Genomic DNA, 23,146 nt, shown 5'->3' on the forward strand with positions numbered 1-23,146 from the left:
AAAAGAAAGAAAGAAACCAAGAAACCACCCTTCCCACACTTCAGGCCCCAGGTCCAGGCCAAGGGGGCCACTCCTGCAGGCAGTGCAGGCCCAGGGGCTCAGGTGGTACTGGCCACGGGCTCCAAGTGGGACCAGCCCATGGTTTGGCTCTTAGGGCCTGGCTGGGAGGCTGCCTGCCTCCATCTGGGGAGCCCAGGCCCTGGACTGGGGATGAGAGAGATCAGGGGTCAAGGTCAGAGGTATGGGTCATTCAGTTTTGGTTCTCTGGCCAAGGTAGCCAGAGGTCAGGGTTCAGATGTGGAAGTCAAAGCCACTCAATTCTGTGGTCCAGCAGAGAGGGCCAGAGGCAGCAGAGCATGTCCACTACTGAGGCCTAACAGGAGGTCCAGTGGGTGCCAGGTGGCTCAGTACTGGTGTTCCAGCAGGGGCTGGGCTGCCGGACTTTCCCGCTCCTCAGCATGGGCAGGCCAGTCGCCTGGGGCGCCTGTAGGTGTGCCACTCTCAGGGCCACTGCTGTCCAAGCAAGGAATGTCCTGGGCAACTCTTGGGGGCGAGGCCTCAGTGCTGACATCCGGGCTGAGGCTGAGGCTGAGGCTGAGGCTGAGGTCTAGAGGCGCCTGGGGGAGGGGAGAGAGGTTGGCAGGCGAGCAGGCCTGAGCCTTCTGGGACCCAGCCCTCCCATAGGCGCCTTACCTGAGATTTGGGGGTACCTCCTTTGGGGCTCCCTGAGGCTGGCTCCCCATCAGATCCTCCCAGGCCCTTCCGGCCCCCCAGGCTCCACTTCCCACTAGGACCCTCAGAACCGAGGAGACCAGGACCAGGGGGTCGTGAGGTCCGGGGACCCTCTGTGGGGGTAGGCGATGCAGGGGGGGGTCCAGGGAGCCGAGGGGGAGGCCACTGCAGCAGAGGAGGGGGGCGCCCATCACCAGAGCCACTCAGGGAGGGCCGAGGCCCCCAGCCAGGGCCTAGTGGGAGGGGTTGGTCACCATTGCCTGTAGGAGACAGATAAGACAGCAGAGACCTCAGCTGGGCTATACTCCTTGCCTATGGGTTCAGCCCAGCCTTGCCCCTCACCTGCCGTGTTCTCAGGCGTGGGGTGTGTAACAGGAGGGTTATTGCTGAGGGAGGTCAGGCCACCGCCCCCACTACAGTCTGAGTCATCCACGTTCCCGCCACTATTGCAGCCAGCGCCGCAGCCCTTGTGAAGCCTGGGAGTGGGAGAGGTAGAAAAGAGATCAGGAGGGACACAGCTGAGGCCAGAGGCCTCACAACACGAGTCCTCAGCCCCAAGATAAATCATCAACACCTCTGAGCCCCAGGATCCTCCCCTTGAAAAGGCTGCCCCCTACTTTGGTGGGTGTTTTGAGGGTGGCGCTGTCAACAGTACTTAACGGCTAAAGGCCACTGTCAGCTCTGGGGGTAAGGTGACATCCAGGAGGGGCAGGTCAGCTCTGGAAGGGGGTCATCTCCCGGGATTCCAGCCCTGGCTCCGGCACATCCTCCCTCTGAGACCCAGGAGGCAGGTGCTGCACCTCGGCTTCCTCCCATGCCACGTCACCCCTTCCCGGGGCCTCACCTTTCCCAGCTGCGCAGGAGCCAGCGGGCAATGGCACCCAGGCTGATGGGGCCACCCCACAGCGCCCGCAGCTGGGGGTGGCTGCCAGCCAGTGAGGTGGTGAGAGGCGACACATAGATGGGGTAGCCCAGCGGCTGGTCACAGGAGGAGTTGATCATGTTTCGAAGCGCTTGCTTGGCGTTCTGGATGCTACCACGCTCAGGGTTTCGGTTGCGCAGGAACACCAGCTCCTGCTGCTGCCCGGCCCACAGACCACGCACGCATTCCCGGTTCACCTGAGGGCCACACGCCAGGGTCAGGGGGCCAGCCCAAGGGGGGTTGGGGGCAGGGCTCAGGGCAGGTGGGGCTAGCCCCACCTTGATGACTCGAAAGCTGAGGTGGCGCCGGTTGAGCATGATGATCTTGTACTCATCCGAGGCATCGTCCAGGACATGGCGCAGCGCCAGCAAGGAGGGCGTGTTGCTGAGGATGGCACTGCGCCAGGCCGGGTCACCCTCATGTGAGATGACCAGCCGCTCCTCGTTGGCTGCAATAGCATCGTATAGGGCTGCGGGCTCCTCATATTCATCTGGGGACGTGAAGTGGTCCTGGTGAGGAAAACGGGGGGACTGGGGTCAGTGGCCCTGCCCTGGAGAAAGGCTTCATCCACCACCCGCCCGTGCTGCTGTGCACACCCCTCCCCAACCTGGTGAAGCTTGAGGGCCATGCGAACCCCAGGTGCCACAACGCGGTGAAGCAGGTCCATGTCAGCAAAGACCCACTCGTCACGTGGGGAGGTGATGCGAAAGTCTCCCTTGAACAGGGCATGTAGGCCGTAGAGGAAGGGCTCCAGGCTAAGCAGGAGGAAGATCAGGGAGGGGAGAGAGTGGTGTGGAGGACCCAGGGATAAGGCTTCAGAGTGATCCAGGCAGAGGCCTTTCCTCACGCTGGGCCTCAGTTTCCCCATCCTGACAAAGAGGCTAATCTCTGCCCATGTCTCTCACAGAGCATTGAGGAGCAGGCAAGGTTGTGACCGAGAAGTGCCCTGCCCGTGGGAGAAGAACTATCCCAACAGGAAGGACCACCATGGTTTCTGCGGCCTCTGTGGCCAGAGACCACAGAGCTCCGGGTGGAAGAGGTGGGGTGGGGACGGCAGCAGCCCCAGCACGACCCCCGAGCACTCACCTTGCAGACATGCTGTGAGATGCCGTCCCTAGGGCCCGGCGGCCCAGCACACACAGGCCAAAACACAGCGTGACCAGCGGGGAGTTCCAGTCCTGCTCCACAGGCTGTGGCATAAGGACCCCCGTCCCAACTCAGACCTGGGACAGGGAACTTGGGGTGGGGGCTGGGGTGCAGGCCAAGGGAGGCTCAGGGTAAGAGGACACCAAATGGGGAGCAGCGGAGTGGGGAAGCCCAGGTCCCACAGCCCCAAGTGTCAGCCACGGGTAGTGGAGCCTGACCTGGCTGCGCCGGGAGGCGCAGTACTGGATCCACTCGAGGTGAACCGCGCAAAAGGAGGGCAGCGAAAGGCCAGACAGGCGAAGGTCATAGTCCTCATCCACGCTCAGTGAGAAGGTGGGATCTGAGTCGGCATAGCCAGGAGCACGCACAGGCCGCAGGGCTGCCGAGATACCCTCGTGGCTGAGCCACGCCTCCAGCTTTGGTGAGCGGCTCACGTAGTAGATGATGCTCTAGGAGAGGAGCGGCAGGCGTCAGGCCGGGGTCCCCACCCTGCCTACTGGAGGAGACAGCATCGAGGCTCACAGGCTCCTCCCCCAGACTGAGCTATGTCTACTTTCTGGGGCGCTCTTCTCCTACAGCTGCCGTCTCAGCTCTCAAGAGCAACCAGGCAAGTTGGCTCCTTCCCCTAGGCCAGGGAGGAGGAACGACAAAGCTGCCAGGAAGTAACCACTTACAGAGCGGGAAGTCCCAAGCCGAGGCCAGCACTCAGGCAGCATCTGCCTGCCTCTGCCCTAGGATATGCCCCGTTTATATAGAAAACTGAGGCTCAGGCAGATGGCAGCCCCGGAAGAGTACAAGATCATCATGCTCAACATGCACCACCTCAGCTTCCAAGTCATCAAGTTAGGGCTGGTCCCACCTGCCCTGAACCCTGTCCCTCACTTGCCTCGGGCCAGCACCCTGACCCTGGGGTGTGACCCTCAGGTGAACCTTCGGTGCCTGTGCAGCCTGTGGGCTGGGCAGCAGCAGGAGCTGGTGTTCCTGCACAAACAGAACCTGGAGCACTGCAGCATCCAGACGTCGCATGGACGGGGGGCAGGGGCAGTGGGGGGGTGGCACAGACTGAACTGCAATCTGAACCCTATATCTTATCCACCATGACATTATGGGATCCATCTCAGGGCCGGAAGCACAGACTGAATAGTGGGTCTGCCTCTGAGCGCCTGGGTCACAGGTCCCTTTAGGCAGCTGAAGCATGACAGCCATCAGGCCTGTCCTCAGAAAGAAGCCACAGGCACATCTGGTACCCAAAGCTGGGGGTTCCTGGACCTCTTGTTAAGAGGCCCTGTTGGTTATAAGCATCTGATTGGACAAACATACAGGAGCTTTGGAAGGCAGGTAGCTGGCATGGCCAGGATGCACAGGCTGGTTAAGCTGGCAGGGCAGCCAGTGAGGTCACAGGGGTTCCACGTGCCACCCCAAGATGGAGCAAATGGGGCAGGCCCTTGGCCAGGACAGACCCAAGGGACTGACCTTCTTGCCCATAGCTCGCCTCTACAATCCAGGCACCACCAGCGCTGCTAAAACGACTCAGAAAAGCAAAGCTTCGGCTAGGCATGGTGGCTCACACCTGTAATCTCAGCACTTCAGGAGGCTGAGATGGGAGGATCACTTGAACCCAAGAGTTCAAGACCAGCCTGGGCAATATGGGGAAGCCCCATCTCTACAAAAAATACAAAAATTAGCCAGGCGTGGTGGTGTGCACCTGTAGTCCCAGCTACCTGGGAGGCTGAGATGGGAGGATTGCTTGGACCCAGGAGGCAGACATTGCAGTGAGCCCATCTGGCACCACTGCCTTCCGGCGGGGGTGATAGAATGAGACCTTATCTCAAAAAAAAAGAAAGAAAAAGGGAAAGCTTCAGGGACAGGGGGAGGAGCTGGCCTGGCACATATCAGGTGCTTGGTTAACCTTCACCAGCACCATCATTTTCTCTGACATGGCTCTGCCTGTGAGCGCTCACTGTGAGCGCTCACTGTGAGCTGGGCTCTGCCCAAGGCACTTCCCGGGAAGCACTGCCCGGATTCCATGCAGCCTCACCACAGTGCCTTTCCCTGCTCTCGTGGTCTTTCCCAGCTGCATGGGCCAGTCTGGGAGCCCAGCAACTCCCATGGGAAGGGCAAAGCTCACGGGAGGTGTTCTGCCCTGTCTGGCCAACCTAGAAGGCTGCAAAGGACCTATCCCTGCAGCTGGGACACTGCCCTCGATGCACCAGGCTCCCTGGCATACCCACCTCCCCGCAGCCCTGACTTGTCCTTCCAAGCTTCACTTTCAGTCCACATCCTCAGCGGAGCCTCCCCAGGTCCTCCAGGCATCTTCACCAGACCCAAATTCTGCCCAGCCTTTAAGGAAGCCTTAGATGTGGCAAGTTGGCTTCCCCATGGGACAAGAGACCTGGTAGGGCGCATCTCAACCTGCCGGCCCTGGCCTGGCAGACCAGCAGGGTGACCTGGGCAAGACGGGACCAGAAGGTCGAGCGGGCTATGACCACTGGGTGACCTAGGGCTGGGAATGTCCCTCTCTAGACTCAGCCTCCTTCTTGATAAAAGGGAGATGGTCTCACAAATCCTTGCCTAAGAGTGGCTAGGAAGGCAGAAGGAACAACAAAAAAATGACAGCTCTTCTGAAGTGTGGCGTGGACAGGATTTCCTTTGGAGGCAAAAGGACAGCCAGGGCTGCATAAGACTACCCCAGAGAGGGCCTAGGTGGCAGGCTCACCTGGGACCCAATAGGCCACCCCCACAGCCCAACACAGGGAGCTCCGGGGCAGACCCTGAGAAGGCATGTGGGAGTTTGGACTGTGAACAGCAACTCACCCCACTCCAAGGACCTTATTCTGGGCACCACCACAAAGCCTCAAAATTTCTTTTTTTTCCCCCTGAGACAGAGTCTCGCTCTGTTGCCCAGGCTCAAGGACAGTAGCATGATCTCAGCTCACTGTAACCTCTGCCTTCTGGGTTCAAGCGATTCTCCTGCCTCAGACTCCCAAGTAGCTGGGACTACAGGTGCCCACCACCTCGGCCCTCATATAGGCACCGAGGAATGAGAGCTAAGCAGAACCCTGGTACAGTTAGGGCTTGAGGAATATCTCACTTCATAGTGTTACTACTCGGCTATTTCCTTTTATATAATCCTTTACGTAATCATATATTAGTTTATAGAAATAGGGCTTGAAGGCTCCCTTTATGTAATCCTTTATATATAATCATTAATAGTTGATAGTATCAGTGCCTAAAGAATGTTTCCCTACATATATACCTATAATTATATCTTAGTTTATAATCGGAGGAATGCCTAGAGTGGACACAGTACAGAGCATGAATTAAAGGATAAGTAGCTTATAATCGGAGGAATGCCTAGAGCAGACACAGTGCAGAGCATGATGTAAGGGAAAACAGTTATACCAGGACAAGAATCCATGTCCTAGGCGGCAGCGTTCAATATTGTAAAGATACCCGCTGTATGGCAGGCTTGGGGCGAGAGCCACTCCTCCTGATAAAGGAGTTGTAGGACCTTGCTCCAGTTCTTGCAGAAGGCTGCCCTCAGAACGGCAATCCACCTTGGTGACTGTGAACTTTATCAGCTCTTGCTACTGTGCTGCTTGAAAAGCATCTTCCCATAGAACCCACTGGAAGCTGCCAGAAGGTGGCGGTAACCTTGACAGCTCTGTCACTGCTATGTGACTTAAAGCATCCTCCTATAAGTCTTCTTAGAAGTAGTTTTCCCATAGATAGAAGTATAGCATACTGCACCCTCTTCACTGCGCATGGCCCACCTTCAAGCCTCAGTGACCTAATGGGGGTGGACCCCTTACTGCACACGGCCCTTGCCTTCATGGGAATGGGCCCCTTGCTGTGCACTGTCTACCTCCTGGCCTAGGTGACCTAATGGGGGTGGACCCCATGTTTTATTGCTCACGACCCCATCACTATCCTTAAAGATTATTTCACTCGCTGCCCTGCCCCCTAACCTATACACAATAAATACTCACGCTTCTGGACATTCGGGGCCTCGCCTGACTCCGCTTATAGGTGGCATGGCCCCCCGAGCCTAGCTGCATTTTCCTTGTACTTCTGTGTCCTGTCTCTTTATTTCTCGGATCCTGCGCCTCAGCACAGCATAAGGCACACCCCATGAGCCCGTGGGGCACTCAGCCTTACATCTGGCTCCCAACGTGCCCTACAAAGGCCAGCTAATTTTTTTTTATTTTTAGTAGAGATGGGGTTTCACCACATTGGCCAGGCTGGTCTCAAACTCCTGACCTCAGGTGATCCACCCGCCTTGGCCTTCCAAAGTGCTGGGAATACCGGTGTGAGCCACCATGCCCAGCCAAGCCTCAACATTTCTGCCGTCTCACAGAACTGCAATAACCCCCACTTCTCAAGGGATAAGCTGAGGCACACAAGGGAGGAGACATTCTAGGCTGATCAGAACCCCCATCCCAGGGCTCCTTATGCACCCCACATTGCCTCACCAGCTCCCACCACCTCCACGAGGTCTCAAGATCCTCAGGCCTGGCTCAGGTTGAGGCAGGAAAGCTCTGTGGCTCAGAGGGCCAGCCTGGGTTCAAGGCCTGGTTTGGCCACTTTCTTCAGATTCTACAACTTTTGCAAGCCAACTTCCACATCTGTAAGATAGCAGGGCCCCTCTCAAAGGGTGGGAGCTCTACCCAGCTCAGGAAAGATGCCCAGCGCAGGGCCCACCCACGGTAAACACTACTGCTCAGGAAGTGCTCCCGTGAGATCATTAACACAACCACAGTTAGTTTCACCATGCTCGGTGCGGAGTGAGCCAGGGCAGGGGACTGGTGGTTTCAAAGACTGGCTTCCACAACTGCCCACCTGTCCTATACGCACTGCCCATACACAAGCCTTCCTTGCCCTGGGCCCCTATCATCAGAACCACATGGGCACAGAGGCCCCTGCTACCTGAGGTCTGGCAGTGGTACCTTGGGGGACACTTAAACTGAGGCCTCGGCTTCCCTTGGCCAAAACAGGCTCCCAACAACCCAGAGGCAGGTAATGGGGTCTCCTGCACCAAGCGCTCACCCTTGGGCTGTGCTGCCCAGCCGTGCCTGCCCACCGTACCTTCACGTAGTAGGTAATGAGAATCTTGCGGAGGTCGAAAACCTGTAGCATGGAGGCGGCGTTGTTGTCACTAATGCTGTAGCCCTCCAGCACATACTTGCTGGCTGTCACCTCCCAGGCCAGCCAGCGCTGCCCAAAGGCAGCATTGAAGGACAGGACCCGAGGCAGGTGGCCGGGCTCGCAGCAGCAACAGCCCTCGTCCTCCTCCACACCCTCCGTGATGGCCTCCACCTCGCGCTGCTGGCAGTAAGTGCCTGCGGGAGAGGAGTGTGCAGTCAGGGGCAGCCAGGATAATCCCTATCCTGCCCTGTCCTGGGAAAGTGACCAACATGGCATTAGACACCTGCTGCCATTCAGCCCCCGGATGCCAGGGGAGTCAACCTTATTGGATGAAAGGATTCATAAAGGAGTGCCTGCCTTTCTCCTCCCAACTCCCAGCATCAAAGGGCAGGGCAGGAGGGGGCGGGGACACAGGGTCTGGCTCCTCTGCACTCGTGGGGCATCCAACACACACGTCTTCCTGAGAGGAAGGGGCTGGCTCACTCACAGCACCCAACCTGTGGGCCAAGCCTAAAACCACAGAGCAGGCCGGGGGTGCTGGCGTTGAGAACCCAGACCTCCAGGCCCAGGCCCTCACTGCAGCAATCTGTAGAGTCACTGGGACCTAAAGGCAGGGTAGGTGCAGGTTTGGCCAAGAGACCCTGTCACCTCATTGCTCAGATTGGGAAATGCAGGCCCTGGGAGGAGGAGTGCCTTGCCCAAGGCCACTTGCCAGCCCTGGTAGAGCTGGACTGGACCTTGCTCCGACATGCCATCGAACGCAGCGCCCGTGTCAGGCCCAAGCCGCACCTGCCCACCCGAGCCTAGTCCCGAGGCTCACCCCGGAACTCAAGGCCACGCAGCTGGAAGGTGACAAGGCCATTGCCAACCTCGATGAGGTGTACCAGGGCGTTGAGGTAGTCGGAGGCCAAGACGAAGCAGTCGCCAGGGCCATAGTTGCCCCAGCGGCCCAGCGCCAGGTCCCCACAAAGCGTGTGCTGCAGAGAACGTGTCAAGTGCTCATAGAAGATGGAGTTGAGGTTATTGTCATCAGCGCCTAGGACCCAGGACAGACAAGCAAATGGACAAAATGACAAGTTAGCTAGCTTGTCTCCCGCCCCAGGGAGGCCCTGCTCTAAAGCCCCTCAGATGGCTGGGTACACACCAGGGTTCCGGTCCAGCTGTGTGACCAGGCGGGTGTTGGAATGATCCACGCGTTTAGTGCTGTTCAGAGAGAGAACAAGGCGGTCAGCCAAGACGGCAAAGAAAGTGTGCGCCCTGCTCATGCTCTCCCTGTGCCCCAAGGCCAATACCATCCATGATGGCCCGATTACACGGGCAGATGAGGAGACTGAGGCTCAGGGACATGAAGGGACTTGTACAGGACACACAGCCAGGCAGCAGGGAGGCTGGGCTCACCCCGGGGCCCCACTGCCCCCACATTGTGAGCCTGAGACCTTGGCCTGGCGCAGGCCCTGCCCTCATCGGATCCGCCGCCTCAAGTGTCCCCACTGCACCCACACCCTCTCACACCTGCTGCAGCCCCTCTGTGGATGGCCTCCAGCTTGGGATCCAGACCCCTCCCTTCCTGCCCTGCTGAGCATGCTCCTGCCTCCTGTGAGACTCACTTGTAGTCACGTTCCCAGAACTTGAGGGGCCGAGCATAGGACATGATGAAGACGGCACTGCCCAGCAGTGGGTTGAGTGGCGTGGAGAACAGCCCCGAGAGCAGGGCCTGGACGAACAGCATGGCCGAGTCTGAACCACAGTCAAGGAGACAGCAGGCGGCGGGACATCCTGACCCCCCACCACCTCCACCGCACCATGCCACAGCCTTCCCTGCCCACCCCCACCCAAACACAGGCCGGATACGGGGCACAGCAAAGGGCTGGGCAAAGGCGTGAAAAGCCGAGCCCCAGGTGATCTGCCAGGGCGCGATGTAGGTCAGCACGAAACGCAGCTTGTACAGCAGGTCCCACAGCTGGCAGGGCCGGCAGGGAGAGGAAGAAGGCATGCACGGTCACTCATGGAAGCCCCCAGATGCCAGGTCCCCATTCAGAGGCTTGGGTCATGGCCCACTGGGGCCAAGCTTAAGATCACTGCCAGCCCTTGTGCTCTGGATATGGCTCAAGGCTCCTGATACCATTAGCAACCCCTGCCGGAGCTCTAAAGGAGCAGTAGCCATTTAGTTCACACAACTACCCAGGCAGCTTCTTATTCTTATGGCTGGCCCCATTTCACAGATGGGAAAGCTGAGGTTCAGAGAAAATAGAGACAGTAAATGACTTCCTCGGGTCACACCACTACGTCACTAGTGAGGCTGGAGCTAGACTATGGTACTGAAAGTCAGGGACAGTCACAGGCTCTGCCCTCAGAGGGTATGCAGTGTGGACACCCGACATCCTCGGCCAGGCCAGAAAGCAAGAACAGAACGTCCAAGTGAGGGAGAAAAAGCCTCAGGCCTGCCTGGGGTTCCAGGCACCACCGCTGGCCTCCAGTAGAGTGCAGGAGAATGGTCCTTAGTTCAAAGTGACTCCCAAAGCCCTGGAATGCCACAGCCCGGCAGAGCACCTATACACCTATACAGCTCAGGCCCTCGGGGCTTCCGAAACTCAGCTCTGACTGCTCTGGATCCAGGGTGGCAAAGGGGCACGGAACCCAGAGGTGTGCCTCCAGGACAAGTCCAGGTCCTGACTACCCCAACCATTTTGGAGGAGGTGGCCGTGGGGTCAGACAGGCCTGGGTTCAAATCCTGGCTGACCACCAATTCCCTGAAAGACTGAGGCAAGTCCCTCTACCTCCTTCAGCCTCAGTCTCCTCTCTGTAGGCAGTAGAAGTAACCCCTTCCTCGAGAAACTGCTGCAAAGGCCCATGGGGCTGATATAGAGTGGTGGCCACAGGGCCTCAGGAAATTCTCTTCCCATCCAGGCAGAAGTCGGCTCGGCTCCCATTGGGCAGCCTGGTGTCCTCACCTTGCTGCAAAGCAGGGACATGAGGAAGTAGTCAAGCAGAAAGCCCTGGGAGAGGCGTGGGTAGTCGAAGTGGAAGAGCAGGACAGTGAAGGCCAGTGTCAGGTACTGCTGGGGTGGGCAGCAGAAGGCCGAGCGCAATAGCTTCAGCCCAGCCACAGTCATCAGCAGGGCCCGGCAGCTGTAGGTGAGGAGCAGGCATTGGGTGCTCGGTGGGGGACAGGGGCAGTAGGTCCAGGTGTCCCATCCCTCCCCTGCCCTGGCCTGAGGGCAACCCCAGGCTTCTGCTCTACTAGGCTGGCCCCTGCTCTTTCAGGCCCGTGACTCTTAGTCTCTGCTCTTCTGGGGGTGGGGAACACATTTGCTTTCAAAGAGGCAACCACTTCATGGGACGCCGTGTCAGGAGCTGGGGTCCTGCTTTAGCTTGCTGAGCCACCTTAAACATGACTCATTCCCTCTCCGGGCCGCAGTTTCCCCGTGGATCAAAAGGGAATGTGGATGACAGGACCGTCAAGGGAGGGGTGGTCCTCACTAGAGACAGTACTTGTCCGGGTGGCTGACGACTGTGTGGGCGTCCACCGTGAGGGCATTGAGCACCACGGCGGGGTAGATGAGGTACTTCTCTACGCACTGCAGGCCAGCGTACAGCTTCTCAAACCACATCACCTGGGCGGCACCTGCGGAGAGGCCAGGACTGTTGGCCAGCACCTGGCTTCCACACGCCCGCCTTCCCTGAGGAAGTCCTTCCCTAGGAGGGCAGGCAAACCACAGGCTGTGCTGTCCTGGGTCCTCAGACTCCGCAGGGGAGGAACTGATCTGTAGCAGCTCAAATGAGAGCAACGAGCCCCAGGAGGGCAAGGGCTCCACATACCACTTAGCACATCGAGGCTTGCTCTATGGTGGGCGCTCTGCCCTGTTTTGCAGTCTGTGAAAACAAGGCCAATGAGGAAATCACAAATGCCCACGTACAGCAGGCCGGCTAGGGCCCAAGTGCACAGTGGGCCTGCATGCTGGTCCCTTCTAAAGGGCACCCCTCGGCTCAGGTTGGCAAAATCTTCTGTTGTTTTAAGAAAAACAAGAAACAGCCGGGCACAGTGGTTCATGCCTGTAATCCCAGCGCTTTGGGAGGCCAAGGTGGGCAGATCATGGGGTCAAGAGATGGAGACCATCCTGGCCAATATGTGAAACCCTGTCTCTACTAAATATACAAGAATTAGCTGGGCATGGTGGCAGGCGCCTGCAGTCCCAGCTACTCAGGAGGCTGAGGCAGGAGAATCACTTGAACCCAGGAAACAGAGATTGCAAAAAAACAAAAAAGAAACCAAGAATAACGGATCCTCATATCACAAATTGAGACACTAAAATACAGACTCCAGAATTTTTAAAAAACCATTACACAGCTCGGTAAAAATGTGCTCCAGGCAGATCTGGTCCACTGGTGACCAGTGTTTACTTCTGGACAAGAGATCCCTTCAGGGCCCTGGGGTTCTCATTCTTCCATCTCCTCACAGATGGCAAGGAAGGCAGGACTAGGGCAATGCAGGCAAGGTAAGGGCACAGTGGGGCACAGGGAGAAGAGTGGGTGGAGAGCGAAGCCGGGCAGTGGGAACACAGAGGGGAGGGAGAGTGCAGAAAGGGTAGTGTGGGCAGCGGGTGCCCCCTGCTGGCACTCCTGAGCAAAGAGGACCACAGCTCCCACCAGCCAGGCTGCAGCCTGAACCACTGCCCAGGCCTGGCCATCAGGGGCAGGCACTCACCACGCACTTCGTACTGGCTGTACTCCAGCGGCTTCAGCACAGGCTGTGACAGGCAGAACCAGGGCAGCTGTTTGCGGAGTTGTGGCAGCAGGTAATGTGTGAAGAAGCCCACGGCCCCAGCCAGCGCATACAACACGAAACCCAGCACCGACTACAGGAGGGAGAGGTCAAAGGCTCAGCTGATGGGAGCAGGCCAAGGGGCCACAGAAGGCCACCCGGCACAGGCCGGGGAGGGGTTGCCCAGGGCCCTCAGATGGAACAGGCTCCCACCAAGACAGCCAGAGGTGGCAGCCCATGCCACACAAACCTTCAGGGCAATGAAGACAGTGCTGGCGCTGATGGCGAAGGTGAGCACGGCAATCACCACACACATCACCAGGTCGGAGTGCAGGACCTCACGCTGCAGGGCCAGGAGAGACACTCAGCTGCCCAGCGTCCCAGGCTGGACACACCCCTCCTAGGACCCCCACCGTGCAGGACCTGCCACCACCTCCCCATAGAACCACAACTCCTGGCCCCTTACCACCGACTGACGCATCTTGTCCGGCAGGGGGTCCGGGGGCTCGGCCCGGGCTGTCTCCAGGCTGCGCTCCTCTAGCTCAGAGAAGAGCTTGCTCCGGATCAGAGACCTGGGGGTGAGGAAGAGTCAGGAGGAGGACGCCCCTCCCGCCCCCCAGCCCCAGTCAGTCATGGGCACATGCACAGACCACAAACCCCTACCATGCAGACACAAACACACACCCAGAGCACACACACCAGGGCGAGCACAGGCACGTGCGGGCACCCACCAGAGCACGGTGGGGTCACTGCTCTGCCGGCTCAGGTGGTAGGACAGCGCCACCAGGAGGCCACAGAAGACGGAGAAGAGGACAGGGACGTGCTGCTCCGGCCATGGAGTCTGGGGAAAGAATACATGCTGGTCACGGGAAGTGAGGTAAGCACAGGGCCCGGGTTGCCCGTGTGAGAAGCCACTGCGGAGCCCAGTTCACAGCCCCACCCCAACCACCCCCACACACCGCAGCATGCCCCTACCCTGCAAGCCACCCTACCTTGATGGCCCCAAGGCAGAAGCCATAGAGCAGGGCAGCGGCCAGCAGGCTTCGGAAGAGGCTGAAGACTGCAGTGAGCGGGCTGGTGGCAGCTGCGTGGTGGGGAGGAGTACAACCCAGCTCTTACCTGTGGGTACCCCACCTTACCCCCAGCCCGGCTGCCCCTCAATTCCGAGGCTGGCCTCCCTGGAACGGCACCCCTAGTCCATTGTTCTCTGCTGCCCCCAGCCCCAAGTGACCTTCAGAGCTGCCAGGATTCTCACATTTAAACCACTTGCCAGGGAGGGCAGGAGGGGAGAGAAGCAGGGGGAAGAGCAAAGAAAAGGGAGGGGAAGGGGAGGAGACAACAGGGGAAAGATGGGAAGGGGAGGGGCAAGGGACCCTTGAATCTGCAGTACAGATACGGGGGAAGGTTCCAGAAGGGTGGAGCCGCAGACCCAATCTGAGGGCCCTCCTGGGCCTCTGCAGGGCCCCACCGGAGCCACCTGCAGGCGTCCTACCTGTGCCCCCGAAGCCGTGCATATCTATCTGCTCCAGCAGGTACATGAGGCAGGTGTTGACCTGGGGCAGGAGGCCCAGGAGGAAGACGAAGGGGAAGCACAAGGTGAACACTGGCAGAGAAGGAACACGAAGGCCCAGTCAGCCTGCTGGCCTTCCGCAGCCCATCATCGGGACTCACTCTCCTGGGCCGCCGCAGCCCTGCCCCAGCCTCACCAGTGGCCACATCTCGGGCACAGAAGAAGAAGGAGGCGGAGAAGAGCGTGAGGCCGTAGAGGGAGACGGGTGGGAAGGGCTGAGTGGAGCCCAGGGCGTCCAGCAGCCAGATGAGCAGACAACAGATGCAGAAGTAGACGGGCCGGCTGTACGCGATCACCCAGTTGTGGCCCTGAGGGGTCAGCCCATGAGGAGCTGGGCCTCCCCCACTGGCCACGCCTCTGGCACATGCACACACTCACAGGCCCCAGGCCTGGCCCTGGGTCCAAGCTGGAAAGCCTGGCCAGGTAGGGGTGATGGGGGTGGTGAGGGAGCCCAGGCCCTCCATGCCCCACCCTCATCCCCACCTGGTCTCAGCCCCTCCTGTGGCCTTTTGCCCAGAGGCACTTCTCCATGGGTACTCACATGCATGGGGGACGCCGCATCAGGCTGGACACTCTGGAAGAGACAGGGCTACGTTGGCAACTAGAGCCGGTGCCCATGGGATGGTCAGAGGCCCCGGACCTGTTCAGCTCCACCACTGGGCAGTTATGAGTGACCAGGTCAGAACCGCAAATCGTCCTGAGCCTCAGTTTTCTTGCTTGTAAGAGAGCTGGCCGGCTCTAGGGAACCTTAGGCAAATTATCTACCTTTCAGCTTCTACCCCTCAAAACTGGAGTTGTGGGAAGGGCAATCTTGGGGAAAAGCTGGGCGGGGAGCAAACACAGGGAGCCCAGCCTGACCTTCAGCAGGGAGTACTGGCAGGAGGCGATGACCAGGCAGAACTGGAAGACCCAGATGTCGGTGAAGAAGCCCTTGAGCAGCAGCAGGTAGCCCAGGAAGGCCACGAGGCTGCTCAGGCCCACGCCGAAGACGTTCTCCAGCACCCCCCGCGTCCTGCAGGGACAGCCGAGTCAGGGCATGCCCGTACTGCCTCACCTTCCAGTGGGGCAGTGGGGGAGATGGATCTAGCCCCAAAGGCCCATCGAGGGACCCCGCCCATGCCAGACCTTTGTCCTCTGAAGATGTGAACACCTGCTCCAGAGGCCATTCCACTGCTCCCTCCTTCCCAAGTTTTGCTGGCCCTGGACACCGAGGCTCAGGGTGCCATCACTCCCATGATTCTCCCATCCCCAGCTGAGGCTGAGTTAACTGCATGTGGCTACATCATGCACGCTACCTCAGGCATGCCACGCTATGTGCATGGGACCAGCACCCAGTCACTGTCTAGAGAAACCCAGAAGGACGATGAGCCACATGGGCTCTAGGCTCCAGTTCTCTACAACAGACAACCAAAGTTATCTGACTTCTCTATCAGATTTTCTGGAACTCGGTATCCCCTCTGAGAAATGGGAAAGATGAGATAACTTGTCTGTGAGCTTTTCTAGGTTACAGTACTTGATTTTCAAATCAACAGAAGCTAATAAAGAAAGCGAATAGGACATGAGATTTTTTTCAGAAGGACTTTGGGATAGACAGGGTAAACACAGCACCACCCACTGGGCCACCCCCTTACACCCCAAATGAACCTAAGAAACCACCACTGCAGACTCCAACCAACACCACGCCCTCAGCTGCCCGCAGTCAGCCTCTCTGCTGCCATGACTGCCTCCACAGGTACAGAGTCTGGGGAGCCACGGTCTAGGGGCTTTCTAAGAATTGGGGTCCAAGACTGCGGGGCACTCACCGGTCCAGCAGAGCCAGCAGGGCGAGCCGCTCATAGCGCACAGAGGTCCATCGGCCAGGGAGAAGCCAGTACTTGTAGCTATGCTGGGCCCGGGGTGGCGCTTCTTCCATCAGCGTCTGCTCCTGGGATTCGTGCAGGGAGTCCTGGTCCAGCAGGTCAAACTGCAGTCCCCACAGCCGCGGCCGTCAGCCCCACAACCCCCCACACGGTCTACTGTTACCCCGCTTCAGCACACCAGCCTGGTTGACCATTTCCATCAGCACAGAAAGACTCTCTTCTAGCTGCCCTGGATCCCACCTGAACCCTTCATCCCAAGGGACTCCTCCTCTCTCCAGGTTCCCAAGACATGGCCCGATGGCTGTCTAGAGTCACCAGCTCCCACGCCTGTCTTCCCCAGTAAGGCAGACTCTCCCACCTCTTCTGAGGCTCAGGGAAATCCACTTGACCTTTGGCACAAATGCTACGCTCCTCCCAGACAGAGCCATTCACTGTCACTCTGATTACCCCATCAGAGAGTACATGTAGGGCTCAGCCTTGAGGACAGGCCTGGGTGCCAACGCCAGTTCTGAGGCCCTCGGCACATTACTTGACCTCTCTCACTTCTTGTATGCTTCACTCAGCAAGTACTTGCAGGGCCCCAGCTATGACCTGGCCCTGTGCTGGGCTCTGAGGATAAAATGGAGAGCCTGGGCACACAGCCCTTCCCTCTGGAGGTGGCTGCTGGCCGTGCTTCCACCCCACATGGTTAGGAGGAATAAACCAGGAGGTGGCAGGTGGGAGCTTCTGGGGGCTACTCAGCCTATCTGTGGCCTTGGGGGTCAGGCGCCAGGGACCCTTTTATGAACATTCTTTAAATTCTGAAATATTTTGCAAATTCTTAGTGCTTTTGGTGTTAACAAATTAATGACATAAACTGACTATCAAATTAGGATGTTCTTAAGAGCAACAGAGAACACCATTAACGACTGCAGTGAGACAGGAAGCGTTAACAGAGCACTCCAGCAGCCACAGTGTACGCAGGGCAGCACTGTCACCATGTGGCCGCCGCTTACAACAGAACACTGCCGCTTTTGCAAGTATCATCGTTAACACCTATCGCCCCCGTTAACTGTGGGCCCCTCCGGAGTTAGGAATATATTCCAGAGGCATTTGTAGAATAAGCAAGTAAATGACTTCTCCAGGCATTCAGACCCAGAGCCTCTGCCAGCCATCAAATGTCAGGACAGACACTGTACGGCCCCTGGAGCCCTCACTCAGCACAGCCCGTCCCTCCTGGGGCACCTGGGCAAGCTCTCTATACAGGCCAGGCTCAGTGATCTGCCCACCTCATCACGCCCCACTGGCACAGCCCTTCCCCAGCTGCTCCTCACCTCTGGGATCTCCAGGGGCACCCGGCGCACCTGCATGCCCTGTAGAACCACAGGCCTAGGCTGCAGCAGGTTCAGGCCACCTGTGGCCTCAGGGACATCAGCTGAGTGGAAGCTGGAGGAATGCGAGTGACGGTCCCTGTGAGAATGGCAGCCATTCAGGATGCGACCATGGGCAAGGCCTGGGACTGGGTGGGGTGGAGCCAAAGGCCAGGCAGGTGGGGCTGTCTGTGCCAAGACCAACCGGGGCCCAAGGGACAGAAGTGGTGGAGTCGGGAGGAGGCAGGTCACAGAAGTGCCTCCCTCCCAGGCCCTGGCCCAAGTGTTGAGACTGTGCTCCCTCACCTTCCTCCTGCCAGCCAGCCCTGGGCTTCCTAGAAACTTCCTGCCTGGAGTGTCACAGAGCCAGGGACCCCAGGAATTCTGTCCTTTGCTGCTCCCCATCCTCCTCCTGCAAGTCTGAGCTGCCCCTGCCCTGCGCCCAGCAAGAAGAGAGAAAACTCCAGGCTCAGGGGAACTGCCCAGAGATTCGGGCCGCCAAGACAATGGCCCGGGAGGCCGGGCTTGGGGACTCACCAGGCTCCGTTGGCTGCCTGCTCCCCTTGCTGCCCCACGGGGTTCTCGTAGCCACCTCCAGCCAAGCCAAAGGTGTAGGAGCGCCGCACACCTGGGGTAATTTGTGAGAGATGAGGCAACGTGGCTGGGACGGGAGCACCAAGGCCCAGCTCACGTGGGCCCCTGACCCATCAAATAAGGTGGAGCCCTGTGCTGTGTACCCTGAGAGGGCAGCCCCACCTCTGGACAGGAAAGGGCCTACAGGTCAAGAGCCCAGGTACTGCAGTCACCTCCCCTGGGTTGAGATCTCCCCTCTAGCACAGGCTAAGCCTCTGTTTCCTCATTAGCAAAGAGAGACGACAGAGACACTGTGTCTCAGAGAAGCTGCAAGGATGATGTCTGGCAGTGGGGGCAGTGTACTGGCCACAGGGCCAAGCGAGTACCACTGCTGGGAGGACTCAGGCTGTTGGGGGAAGGCGGGGAGGCACCAGGCTGCTAGGCTTAGGGTAGACTCACCACTTTCATCATAGAAATAGTGCACGGCACCCTCAGAGGTGTCATCAAAGGTGCAGGCCTCGTGCACATTGGCACCGGCCCGGGTGAGCAACAGTGAAGAGGCGAAATGCAGCGCAGAGGGCAGCGTCAGCGCCCGGGAGTGGGAGGCAGCCCGGCCCCGCTGAGCCTCCTGCAGGCTGCTGGAGAGGGCCAGCCCCAGGTCAACTCCAGTTAGAGCCTGAGGCCCCCCCCCAGCCCCCAGTGCCCCTTGGCCCCGCCAGCAGGGTGCTCACCTGGGCGGCGAGCCCATGATGGAGGCTGGAGGGGTGGGGTTGCTGCCCGCATTGTGGCGTCTCCGAATGGCCTGGGTCCGCCTCACACTGCTTGAGCGGTCCCTCCTGCCAGTCTCCTCGGCCGCTGCCCAGAGAGAGGCCCGAAGCATAAGCGACAGATGCTCAGACAGGGCTGGGGGAGTAATGCTACAGACGGTGTTCCAGCAGGGAGTTAAAGGCCTAGTACAACCATGCCCTGGCTCTGGGGCCCAGTCAGGTCACATAGCCACATGCCTCAGTTTCCTCACTTGCAAACAAGGATGACACTGATCTGTCCTGCCCCATCCCACTGGTAATAGGAAAATGAGCATGGATGATCACAGTCCTCAGAGGACAGACTCAGGTGTTAACTACAGAAAGTGGGGCCAGGCGGCAGAGCCCCATGTGTCTAAGAGGTTTGGAAAACAACGTCACTCATCACTGAGCTGACGCTGACTAGGTCCACCCTTACCGGCTCTTTGCCCAAACCCAAGCCCATAGTTCACCTCCCCCAGCCCCTGCCTCTGGAGCCAGCACTCACCTCCCCCCACGGCACCTTCCTCCTGCAGCTCCCCTCGCCAGCCAGGCTGGTTGGCAGCGGGTCCCCTTCGGGCCTCAGCAGGCAGCACAGCAGGCTCACCAGCGGCCTGCTCTACCCCAACCTGGGCCTCCAACTCGGCCTTGGAGCCAGCCAGGGGGGGCCTCAGGACATCACCCCCAGCCCCATCCATGCTCAACACACGGGCATGTGTTTTAGCGCTGGCGGTGCTAGGCGTCCGCTGGGTCCCATATGGCCGCTTGGGGGGCACAGCAGTCCCCTCCTCAGCCCCATGGGGGGCCCTCCGCTTCCGGGGCCCCCCTGCTGCACCCCGGGAGCTCTCAGGGGAATAGCAGGAAGTAGAAGAGGAGCTGTCAGTACTGTAGCGGCGCTGCGATCGGAGACTAGAGGCTGGGCTCAGTTCACTGCCCTCACTCGTATCTTCATCCTCAAAGAAGCCCCCACCTTCAAGCAAGGGCCGTCGAGGGGCATGGCCAGGTGGAGAGTGTCTTTGAAGGGGTGGTTGCCGTTTGCTAGGCCGCAGCAGGGCCAAGTCCTTGGGCCGCACAACCAGGAGCGGCTCAGCTGGGCCCGGTGGCGTCCCTGCTCCAATGACCGTGTCAAAGGAACGCAGCGTGTCATCTGAAGGGACCCCAGCATCTGGTGAGGCAGGCAGCTCAGCCTCAGAGGGTGGGTCTGTGTCGCTGCCCTCAGGGGCTTGCCCCCCTGGGGGGCTGTCCAGATGGGTGGAGTTGGTCTTCTCACTCTTAAAGCTGCTCAGTGTCTCCCTGTCAGTGCCACTGAAGCAGGAGTCTGAGGAGCCGGCTTTCTGGGGCGTGGGTTCCCCTGAGCCCCGCCGGTCAAGGGGCTGGTAGCCGCCTGCCCCCCTGCGTTGTTCCCGTCGACTGCTGGTCCTCACCAGGGCCCGGTCAGGCCGGGTCAGGGTCAGGAAGCTCTTGCTCAGCTCCTGGCTGAGGCTCCCCTTCAGCAGGGGGCTCATGGGAGTATCAGCCATGCCGCTCCCACTCCAGGGCACTCCATCTCCAGCCAGGGGGGAAGGCTCTGAAGAGTCTGTACTGGGAAGAGAGGGGTCCACGACAGCCCCAGGAGGCGTCTGGGGAAGGTCTCCAACTGCCAGAAGAAAGGGAGACAGAAAATGAGAAAAGAACTTTCTGCAAAAGAGACTGGTGGTTAATGGGGATCTTATGCCCTGTACTTTCCCTGAGAGCCAGGCCAAAGCAGCACGCTGGGGAGGTCCCATAGAGAAGTACAGAGGAAACCCAGGATGGAACCAGAATCTAGGGGACTCAACGATGAAACAGCTGTTCTACCCCACAAGCCCGGACCCCATCAGGCCCACGCACTCAGTTTCTCCTGCGAGCTGAGCTTTAGCATCTCTCGGTCGGCGGAGGTCACGATCACATTGTTGCTGCCCTGCTCCCGCACCAGCTCCTTGATGTCTGCAACGATGGCCCCAGAGGTGTCAGCAGGACCCCCGGCACAGCATACCAGCTCCAGCCCCCATTCCACAGCACTGTGCCCCAACCCTGAAGACCAGCCACCTACCTCTTAGGGGCCCAGAGTCCTCCATTCGGGGAAGCAGCTCCTGAGTAGATAGAGAGAGGCGTGAAGGAGCAAACAAGGCAAGAAGTAGGCTCAGGACGTACCCACAGCAGGGACTGGCTCACAGAGGAGCAGCAGGACAAGCTAAGGTCCAGGCCCACTCACCGAGACCTGGTTGAAACCAAACACAGAATGCTGGGAACTGCAGCGCACTGGGGGTGTGGAACTGACTTTCCGAAACACCGTCATCTCCACTCCGGGGTCCCTGGCGGTGAAAAAGAGCAGCAGCTTTGGGCTAACCTCCTCTCTGCACATGTTACTTTTTCCCATCTTTGTCACTGCTTCCTCTTCAGAAGTGACTTTACAATTCCAGGGCTAATACAGGACAAGTGCTCACATTCACTCAGAGAGCCAATGTTCTCTAAGCGCCTACTCCACCCTGCAACACTCAGGACCAAGCAACAAAAACCCTCAATCCCCAGCACAGCCCCTATCTCATCCACCTGGGCGGATTGCTGTCGCCCTGGGCAGGCTCTTCCTCCAGCTCCCCCATGGTAGTGCCTCGCTTCTCCACGATCTCGCCCTGGTCAAACATGGCATGCAACCGATAGTTGACGGTCTTGATAGTAGCAAAGATGACAGCCACCACGAGGCAGTACACGCCGGCCACCATCAAGCTGGGAGGCAGGACCTGAAGATAAAAGCCAGATCCCTTTTCACAAAGCCTTGCCCCCACAGGATCTACCACCAGTCACGGCCGGCATTCACAGACTCACAAGAAGACTTCATCACCCCTCCACACAACCAGTACACAGATTTCGGCAAGGGGCTGTCTTCTGTTTAGCTGGATAACGTTAAATGTGGGGCTCAAGGTCACTGGATCCAAGAAAGGAAGACTTTGGTCTCTTCCACACAGATCCAAACTCTGCAGTGATTCCTTTCTCCCCACATCCCAGATCCCAGGGCACGGCCCGAATCCCTGCCAGGCTGCCCTCCCTCTCCCGGCTGGAGTTACAGGTGGCAGTGGCGTCTCACCATGTACAGCAAGAAGGGAAAGATGAGCAAGAAGATCCAGACATAGAGGTGGAAGCAGTTGGAGAAGGTGCTCTGGTGCGGGTCGAAGAACCAACCGCCGGTGAGCGAGGCCCACACCCCCTGGCGCAGGATCTGCAACACTTGCGACCCCATGGCCCCGCCGCTTCTGCGCGTGCCCCCCTCCCGGGACCCTCATGGGGGCGGCCCCCGGCCCATGCCCCGCCTGGCGCCCGAGGGCCCCGGGGCCCGGCCTCACGCTCACGCCATGGCCTCCCCCAGCGGGGGAGGGGGGCTCGGCCGCGCGAGTGTGCGGGCAGGGGGCGGGGCCGGCCGGGACAGTCAGCAGTGGAAGGTCCGGGCGCGGGGGTGGGGCCGCATTAGGGGCGGGGTCCGGGTCCCCACCCCTGGCCCAGAACTGCTCCGCGGGGCCGAGTTGGCAGGCAGGCGCGGGGCACGGGCTGGGCACCCGTCGGCAGCATCCAGAGGTGGGCGTGGGGTGGGTGCTCTCAGGGTGCAGGCAACGGCTCCCTAGGCTCCCGGCCGGGGAGAACCCCGGGATCTGGGGTCCACTTCCGGGGTCGCAGGTCACTCGCTTGGGGCTCCGCGCTCGCCCGGCTTCTGCCGGTGCCGGCCCAAGGAGGAGGCCGGAAGAAGGATCCGCGAGCAGCCAGCCTGCAGCAGCGCATGCGCCCGACGGTTCCAATTGGGACCCGGAAAAGGAAAACTTGACGGCATGAATGCGCAGGCGCAGATAGGTGGCGGCGCTGTGTGAGGCGAGGGATGCCCTTTGGGCCTGCGCAGAGTTTGGTACTAGAGCAAGTGCGTGTGTTTTGGCGCATGCGCAGACTTAGGAGCTGCCGGCCTAGGGGCGACGACTGGGCGGAACCAAAGGGGCAGTTGAGTAGCCATTGGGTAATGGCAAAGTAATTGGCGCACAGCTCTCCCAATGAGTTGTAGGAGGCGGGGAAAAGGTGGAGGCGTGGACTCCCCTACTTGCGGCGAGAGTTGTGCGCTACTGAAGCACGCCCCTCTCGGTCCGCCCCTTTTAACGCTGGACCTCATACTACGTCATGAACTTGCTCTCTCCTGGCAGCGTCTACTTCCGGGTCACAGCTCAGACCTAGGGAGTAGAGAACAACTTTCCGGAACAGGCAGGAATAGTCGAAATAGGATAGCGTCGTTTTTCTTTTTTTTTTTTTTTTT

General features: G+C 59.3%; 1 protein-coding gene across 5 annotated transcripts; it reads right to left on the minus strand.

Moving 5' to 3' along the window:
- Positions 1–6: 6 nt before the first annotated feature.
- PCNX3 (pecanex 3) lies at positions 7–22,629 on the minus strand. Of its 5 annotated transcripts, none has more exons than XM_017537445.2 (35): positions 21,944–22,629; positions 21,412–21,599; positions 21,074–21,173; positions 20,912–20,951; positions 20,710–20,805; positions 19,349–20,476; positions 18,790–18,913; positions 18,518–18,693; positions 18,023–18,113; positions 17,450–17,585; positions 16,080–16,240; positions 15,136–15,289; positions 14,819–14,851; positions 14,414–14,585; positions 14,200–14,310; positions 13,700–13,791; positions 13,439–13,548; positions 13,174–13,279; positions 12,958–13,050; positions 12,651–12,801; positions 11,426–11,570; positions 10,897–11,074; positions 9,797–9,905; positions 9,553–9,682; positions 9,090–9,148; positions 8,766–8,981; positions 7,886–8,139; positions 3,019–3,249; positions 2,741–2,844; positions 2,262–2,409; positions 1,933–2,163; positions 1,577–1,851; positions 1,075–1,208; positions 694–992; positions 7–617 (listed from the first exon to the last, which is right to left on the minus strand). In XM_017537445.2, the coding sequence occupies exons 1-35, from the start codon at positions 22,094–22,096 to the stop codon at positions 405–407; spliced, it is 6,141 nt and encodes a 2,046-aa protein (XP_017392934.1). In that variant the 5' UTR covers positions 22,097–22,629; the 3' UTR covers positions 7–404. The 5 variants fall into 5 exon arrangements, with proteins under 5 accessions (XP_017392934.1, XP_037597525.1, XP_037597524.1 ...); XM_037741597.1 differs by having other exon boundaries at positions 16,080–16,201; positions 17,480–17,585; positions 18,518–18,696; XM_037741596.1 differs by having other exon boundaries at positions 17,480–17,585; positions 18,518–18,696.
- Between the last annotated feature and the right edge of the window lie 517 nt (positions 22,630–23,146).

Source organism: Cebus imitator, unplaced genomic scaffold (assembly GCF_001604975.1).
Source record: "Cebus imitator isolate Cc_AM_T3 unplaced genomic scaffold, Cebus_imitator-1.0 Scaffold102, whole genome shotgun sequence".
Taxonomy (NCBI): Eukaryota; Metazoa; Chordata; class Mammalia; order Primates; family Cebidae; genus Cebus; species Cebus imitator.

Excerpts from the sequence above, each read along its gene's own strand:
- PCNX3 (XM_017537444.2), bottom strand. The coding sequence starts at position 22,096 with ATGGGGTCGCAAGTGTTGCAGATCCTGCGCCAGGGGGTGTGGGCCTCG. Across the intron at positions 21,174-21,411 it reads GGCGACAGCAATCCGCCCAG|GGACCCCGGAGTGGAGATGA; the intron begins GTGGATGAGATA and ends TTTCACCGCCAG. Across the intron at positions 11,571-12,650 it reads CAGCCAGTACGAAGTGCGTG|GTGCCGCCCAGGTGATGTGG; the intron begins GTGAGTGCCTGC and ends GCCTCTCCGCAG.